The following is a 7,770-nucleotide window of genomic DNA, read 5'->3' as shown; positions in this document are numbered from 1 at the left end:
ATGTCCAACATGGCTACTAAAATCATCTCCATATCTAAAGTACAGGAGAAAAGGATTCTAAAAGACTGCAGAATTAAATTATATCAAAACTAGCATTATTGACTTGACAGTAAAATTTCAATCCTAAAAAAATTGTTAGATAATTCTAATAAATCAGTTTCATTGGCCATCTCTTTTCTTAGTAGAAAATTACTAGCAAAAAAATGTAAACCAAATGTACTTTTTTCAAGACTGAACATAGTGTCCTAAAACTTTATATATAGGTATATTAAATACAACACATTGAAGATAGAAAATATGGCAAAACATGAAATATGCATTTAGGAGCAAGTACTTGTTTCTACAGCAGCTCAGTCCAGGGTGGGAAAGTTATCAATATCAACCAGATTAGCATGAAACTTTCACCACAGTTGCATAATAAGATGCTCCCTATGTCAATGTCTTTGAAACAGTGCAGAGTAGTATATTCACAAAGATATGAACAAAGATATTCACAATAAGCAAAATATTTTTAGCCAAAAACCAGGTTTACCTCACATACCATTGAAACTAAACACATTTTACAAAGAAAATGTAAAACTAGATTAAAACTATATCATATCCTGAATTAACAGAAATCATAAAAGATGATTGTTAAAATAATTGGAGAACTATTTAAAAGACATTGGATACATTTTCCTATTTACATTTGTAGATGTTGTATGATTTCTGGACCTGAGGTCCAAGGAGAAGGTTAAGTTCATAGAAATGTCTCATGATATTGATGGCTAGGTGGGGGTAATTTATTGAATATCAAGAACAATACAGGATATTTTTAGCTCACCTGTCACAAAAAGACAAGGTGAGCTTTTGTGATCACGCGGTGTCCGTCGTCCGTCCGTCAGTCCGTGCGTGCGTGCGTGCGTCAGTCCGTAAACTTTTGCTTGTGACCACTCTAGAGGTCACATTTTTCATGGGATCTTTATGAAAGTTGGTCAGAATGTTCACCTTGATGATATCTAGGTCAAGATCAAACTGGGTCATGTGCCGATAAAAACTAGGTCAGTAGGTTTAAAAATAGAAAAACCTTGTGACCTCTCTAGAGGCCATATATTTCATAAGATCTTCATGAAAATTGGCCAGAATGTTCACCTTGATGATATCTAGGTCAAGTTCGAAACTGGGTCATGTGCCATCAAAAACTAGGTCAGTAGGTCTAAACATAGAAAAACCTTGTGACCTCTCTAGAGGCCATATATTTCACAAGATCTTCATGAAAATTGGTCAGAACGTTTACCTTGATGATATCTAGGTCAAGTTCGGAACTGGGTCACGTGCCGTCAAAAACTAGGTCAGTAGGTCAAATAATAGAAAAACCTTGTGACCTCTCTAAAGGCCATATTTTTCATGGGATCTTTATGAAAGTTGGTCTGAATGTTCAGCTTGATGATATCTAGGTCAATTTTGAAACTGGGTCATGTGCGGTCAAAATCTAGGTCAGTAGGTCTAAAAATAAATAAACCTTGTGACCTCTCTAGAGGCCATATATTTCATGAGATCTTCATGGAAATTAGTCAGAATGTTTACCTTGATGATATCTAGGTCAAGTTCGAAAGTGGGTCACATGCCTTCAAAAACTAGGTCAGTAGGTCAAATAATAGAAAAACATTGTGACCTCTCTAGAGGCCATATTTTTCATGGGATCTGTATGAAAATTGGTCTGAATGTTCACCTTGATAATATCTAGGTCAAGTTCGAAAGTGGGTCACGTGTCATCAAAAACTAGGTCAGTAGGTCAAATAATAGAAAAACCTTGTGACCTCTCTAAAGGCCATATTTTTCATGGGATCTGTATGAAAATTGGTCTGAATGTTCATCTTGATGATATCTAGGTCAAGTTTGAAACAGGGTCATGTGCGGTCGAAAACTAGGTCAGTAGGTCTAAAAATAGAAAAAACTTGTGACCTCTCTAGAGGCCATACTTGTGAATGGATCTCCGTAAAAATTGGTCAGAATGTTCATCTTGATGATATCTAGGTCAAGTTTGAAAGTGGGTCACGTGCCTTCAAAAAGTAGGACAGTAGGTCAAATAATGAAAAAACCTTGTGACCTCTCTAGAGGCCATATTTTTCATGGGATCTGTATGAAAGTTGGTCTGAATGTTTATCTTGATGATATATAGGTCAAGTTTGAAACTGGGTCAACTGCGGTCAAAAACTAGGTCAGTAGGTCTTGAAATAGAAAAACCGTGTGACCTCATTAGAGGCCATACCCTTGAATGGATCTTCATGAAAATTGGTCAGAATGTTCATCTTGATGATATCTAGGTCAAGTTCGAAACTGGGTCACGTGCCTTAAAAAACTAGGTCAGTAGGTCAAATAATAAAAAAAACCTTGTGGCCTCTCTAGAGGCCATACTTTTCATGGGATCTGTATGAAAGTTGGTCTGAATGTTCATCTTGATGATATCTAGGTCAAGTTTGAAACTGGGTCAACTGCGGTCAAAAACTAGGTCAGTAGGTCTAAAATTAGAAAAATCTTTTGACCTCTCTAAAGGCCATATTTTTCAATGGATCTTCATAAAAATTGATCTGAATGTTCACCTTGATGATATCTATGTCAGTTTCGAAACTGGGTCACGTGCGGTCAAAAACTAGGTTAGTAGGTATAAAAATAGAAAAACCTTGTGACCTCTCTAGAGGCCATATTTTTCATGAGATCTTCATGAAAATTAGTGAGAATGTTCACCTTGATGATATCTAAGTAAAATTCAAAACAGGGTCACGTACCTTTGAAAACTAGGTCAATAGGTCAAATAATAGAAAAACCTTGTGACCTCTCTAGAGACCATATTTTTCAACGGATCTTCATGGAAATTGGTCAGAATTTTTATCTTGATAATATCTAGGTCAAGTTCAAAACTGGGTCACATGAGCTCAAAAACTAGGTCACTATGTCAAATAATAGAAAAAACGATGTCATACTCCAAACTGGGTCATGTGGGAAGAGGTGAGCGATTCATGACCATCATGGTCCTCTTGTTTCACTAAGCACTTGTTATGTTTGATATCGATGTGTATTTTATGCCTAATTATTAAATGATTTTACAGTTATGCAGATTCTTTTAATTGATATAATTTTGTTGCATCCATTGATAGTATATTCAAGTAGCAGCAACTATTAAAAAGGTTCAAAAGAGGACACACATTGATGTGATGGACTAATAAAAGTTCAAAATGGCAGGGAAATAGGGAATGGATTCAGCTAAACACATTGATTGTTTTAATTTCCTGTATACTGTATCAGACTATATCATATACTTCAATGTTGTTATCTCCAAACGTACTGACGATCAGCTTGGTCATTTGCTGATTACAAGCAACAGCAGGACAGTTCTCTTTTCTGGCTTCAGACTTGATTACCTTCCCAATAAACTGTCCTCTAGGTCGAAACTGCAGCACATTGTTGTAACCTCTGGAGGCAACAAGCAAACTACCACTGCTGGTCTGAAATATTCCCCAGGGACTTTGTATCTCTGGACCATTGAAGTTCCTGATAACCTGTCCATTATTGTCTAATATGATGAGTCCATTATTTCGACAAGTAACATATATTTTGGAACCATCCTCACTGACAGCCAGATTCATTATATTTAATTCCCTCTTTTTTGAAGGCTTCATACTGATACACTTCAGCTTTCTGCCTGGTACACTGTATGCATACACTGATGTATGCTTATCGGAAGTGTACAAGTCCATACTGATACATTTCAGCTTTCTGCCTGATACACTGTATACATACACTGATGTATGTTTGTCTGAAATGTACAGATTGCCATCTGCATGGGCCAGACCATAACATACAAAGTCAGTTTTTATTTCATTTGTTTTTCTCATTTCATTGCTATGGGAAATAAGATGGATTTCATTTTTCATATACAGACTTACAGCAACTTCGTGTTTGTTGATGGGACACATTTGCCACGAATAGCAAGGAAGATCATAGTACTCCTTAACAGTGTAAGAGGAACTGTCTAAACGTTTCAGCTTCTTGTTGATGTTATCACACAGTATTACTGATCCATCTTCCAGGTAGCAGACAGAGCTTATATTACAGACTTCTGTATCTGATGGAGTTTTCACATTACATGTCTTTTTATTTTTTACTTGAAGTAGAGAATCTTTCTCTGCTACTTTCAACAGCATATTCGTTTCTTTCAACTTTGGCAGTATTATCTGATCAGGAATTATTTTTATATTTTTGCTACGAAATCCAGCTTTACTTTCCTCTACACAGACTTTTGCATCACTTGCTACCTTTATCCCCTTCTTTGCATTAACAAACTCCTGGGAAACATTATTTTTCACTGATGCTAATTTATCTTTAGCTGAAGTAACACTAGCTTGATTTTTCTGCAGCAAACTCATTCTGTCTTCTATCTCTTTCATCAGAAGTTTGAATTTATCTTCTGTATCAGCTATCGAGTTCTGCTCCATTTCATCAAGCCTGGCATTGACTTCTTGTCTAAATTTTCTGATTTCTTCAATTGAATCTGCCTTACTTTTCAGGAGTTCTTGTCTTGCTTGTTGAAAGTCATCAAGGTATTCATCTAAGATCTTGGCAGAGGCTTCAAGTTCCTGTTGAATTTTCTTTGGATTTTCTGTTCTGGCATTGTTCTGTATGAAGTCAGGTATGTAGAGAATATCCTGACACATCCTGAAAAATAGGACAATATTTTTATATACCTGAAAGTTTTGTGTCTGTGGTTTGGTGTCTGTAAGAGTTTTACAGCCTGGAGTCTACTAACATTTGAGTAAAGTTGAACCTGCATAAGCGGCCACCTGAATTAAGCAGCCAATCAGATAATTTCCAAATATGATTTTTAGCACGACTATTCAAAGACTAGTAGAGCTATTTGACTCGCCCATGTGTCGGCGTCCGCATCGCTGTCCACGTCGGGGTCCAAATTTGTTTAAATTTTTGTATGTAAGTTGGTATCTCAGAAACCACTTGTGGGAATGGATTGAAACTTCACAAACGTATTCACTATGATAAACTGACTTACATTGCACAGATTCCATAACTCTATTTTGCTTTTTTACAAAATTATGCCCCTTTTTCGACTTTGGTTAAGGTTTTGTATATAAGCTGGTATCTCAGTACTCACTAATGGGAATGGGTTTAAACATCACACACTTGTTCACTGTCATGATCTTACATACACTAAGCAGGTCCCATAGCTCTACTTTGTTTGTTTTTTTTTTTAAATTATGCCCCTTCTTCCACTTAGCATTTTTAGGTCACCTGTCACAAAGTGACAAGGTGAGCTTTTGTGATCGCGCAGCGTCCGTCGTCTGTGCGTCCGTCCGTAAACTTTTGCTTGTGACCACTCTAGAGGTCACATTTTTCATGGGGTCTTTATGAAAATTGGTCAGAATGTTCACCTTGATGATATCTAGGTCAAGTTCGAAACTGGGTAACGTGCGGTCAAAAACTAGGTCAGTAGGTCTAAAAATAGAAAAACATTGTGACCTCTCTGGAGGCCATATTTTTCACAAGATCTTCATGAAAATTGGTCAGAATGTTCAACTTGATGATATCTAGGTCAGGTTTGAAACTGGGTCACGTGCCTTCAAAAACTAGGTCAGTAGGTCAAATAATAGAAAAACCTTGTGACCTCTCTAGAGGCCATATTTTTTATGGGATCTGTATGAAAGTTGGTCTGAATGTTCGTCTTGATGATATCTAGGTCAAGTTCGAAACTGGGTCATGTGCCCTTAAAAACTAGGTCAGAAGGTCAAATAATAGAAAAACCTTGTGACCTCTCTAAAGGCCATATTTTTCATGGGATCTGTATGAAAGTTGGTCTGAATGTTCGTCTTGATGATATCCAGGTCGAGTTCGAAACTGGGTCACGTGTGGTCAAAAACTAGGTCAGTAGGTCTAAAAATAGAAAAACCTTGTGACCTCTCTAGAGGCCATATTTTTCACAAGATCTTCATGAAAATTGGTCAGAATGTTCAACTTGATGATATCTTGGTCAAGTTCGAAACTGGGTCACGTGCCATCAAAAACTAGGTCAATAGGTCAAATAATAGAAAAACCTTGTGACCTCTCTAGAGGCCATATTTTCCATGATATCTGTATGAAAGTTGGTCTGGATGTTCACCTTGATGATATCTAGGTCAAGTTTGAAACTGGGTCACGTGCGGTCAAAATCTAGGTCAGTAGATATAAAAATAGAAAAACCTTGTGACCTCTCTGGAGCCCATACTTTCAAATGGATCTTCATGAAAATTGGTCAGAATGTTCACCTTGATGATATCTAGGTCAAGTTTGAAACTGGGTCACGTGCGGTCAATAACTAGGTCAGTAGATCAAATAATAAAAAAACCTTGTGACTTATCTAGAGGCCATATTTTTCATGGGATCTGTATGAACGTTGGTCTGAATGTTTATCTTGATGATATCTAGGACAAGTTTGAAACTGGGTCAACTGCGGTCAAAAACTAGGTCAGTAGGTCTAAAAATAGAAAATCCTTGTGACCTCTCTAGAGGCCATACTTTCAAATGGATCTTCATGAAAATTGGTCAAAATGTTGATCTTGATGATATCTAGGTCAAGTTCGAAACTGGGTCACGTGCGGTTAGTAACTAGGTCAGTAGGTCAAATAATAAAAAAACCTTGTGACCTCTCTAGAGGCCATATTTTTCAAAGAATTTTCATGAAAATTGGTCAGAATTTTTGTCTTGATGATATCTAGGTCAGGTTCAAAACTGGGTCACATGAGCTCAAAAACTAGGTCACTGTGTCAAATAATAGAAAAAACAACGTCATACTCAGTTCAAAACTGGGTCATGTGGGAACAGGTGAGCGATTCAAGACCATCATGGTCCTCTTGTTTGGTTAAGTTTTTGTATGTAAGCTGGAATCTCAGTATCCACTAATGGGAATGCATTGAAACTTCACACACTTGTTCACTGTCATGATCTGACATGTAATGCACAGGTTCTATAACTCTACTTTGCATCTTTACAGAATTATGCCCCTTTTTCGACTTAGAAATTTTTGGGTAAGATTTTGTATGTAAGCTGGTATTTCAGTATCCACTAATGGGAATGGATTGAAACTTCACACACTTGTCCAGTGTCATAAGCTTATATGCACTGTGCAGGTTCCATAACCGTGTTTTGCATTTTTACAAGATTATTTCCCTTTTTTGACTTTCATCTTCATTCAATTGACAAGGCTGTTGAATAGTCAAGTGTTGCCGTCCTCCAACAGCTCTTGTTTATTGTACCCCCCGACAACAAAGTTGTAAGGGGGGGTATACTGGTTTCAGGTTGTCTGTCTGTCTGTCCGTCTGTCTGTCTGTCCATCTGGTCGTCTGTCCGTCTGTCCGTAGACGCAATCTTGTGCGCACCATCTCTCCTTATCCCCTTGACACAATTTAATGAAACTTCACACAAGTGATCAGTACAAACAGTAGTTGTGCATGGGGCATGTTAGGTTATTTTAGAAAAAAATTTTGCAGAGTTATGGGACTTTGTTTTTTTGTTACTATACTATATACATAGACACAATCTTGTGGGCACCATCTCTTCCTCATTCCCTGGACACAATTTAATGAAACTTCACACAAGTGATCAGCACCAACAGTAGTTGTGCATGGGGCATGTTAGGTTCTTTTAGAAAAAAATTTTGCAGTGTTATGGGACTTTGTTTTTTGTTACTTTACTATATACATAGACACAATCTTGTGCGCACCATCTCTCCTCATCCCCTTGACA

General features: G+C 37.2%; 1 protein-coding gene across 1 annotated transcript; it reads right to left on the bottom strand.

Moving 5' to 3' along the window:
• Positions 1-3,281: 3,281 nt before the first annotated feature.
• LOC123550237 (uncharacterized) lies at positions 3,282-4,694 on the bottom strand. The gene has a single exon (XM_053533589.1). It carries the CDS (start codon positions 4,692-4,694, stop codon positions 3,282-3,284), a length of 1,413 nt encoding a protein of 470 aa, XP_053389564.1.
• Between the last annotated feature and the right edge of the window lie 3,076 nt (positions 4,695-7,770).

The sequence above is a fragment of the Mercenaria mercenaria genome, unplaced genomic scaffold (genome assembly GCF_021730395.1).
Source record: "Mercenaria mercenaria strain notata unplaced genomic scaffold, MADL_Memer_1 contig_2889, whole genome shotgun sequence".
Lineage (NCBI taxonomy): Eukaryota > Metazoa > Mollusca > Bivalvia > Venerida > Veneridae > Mercenaria > Mercenaria mercenaria.
The sequence above is the reverse complement of the archived record's forward strand: the minus strand, read 5'-3'. Positions and strand labels throughout refer to the sequence as shown.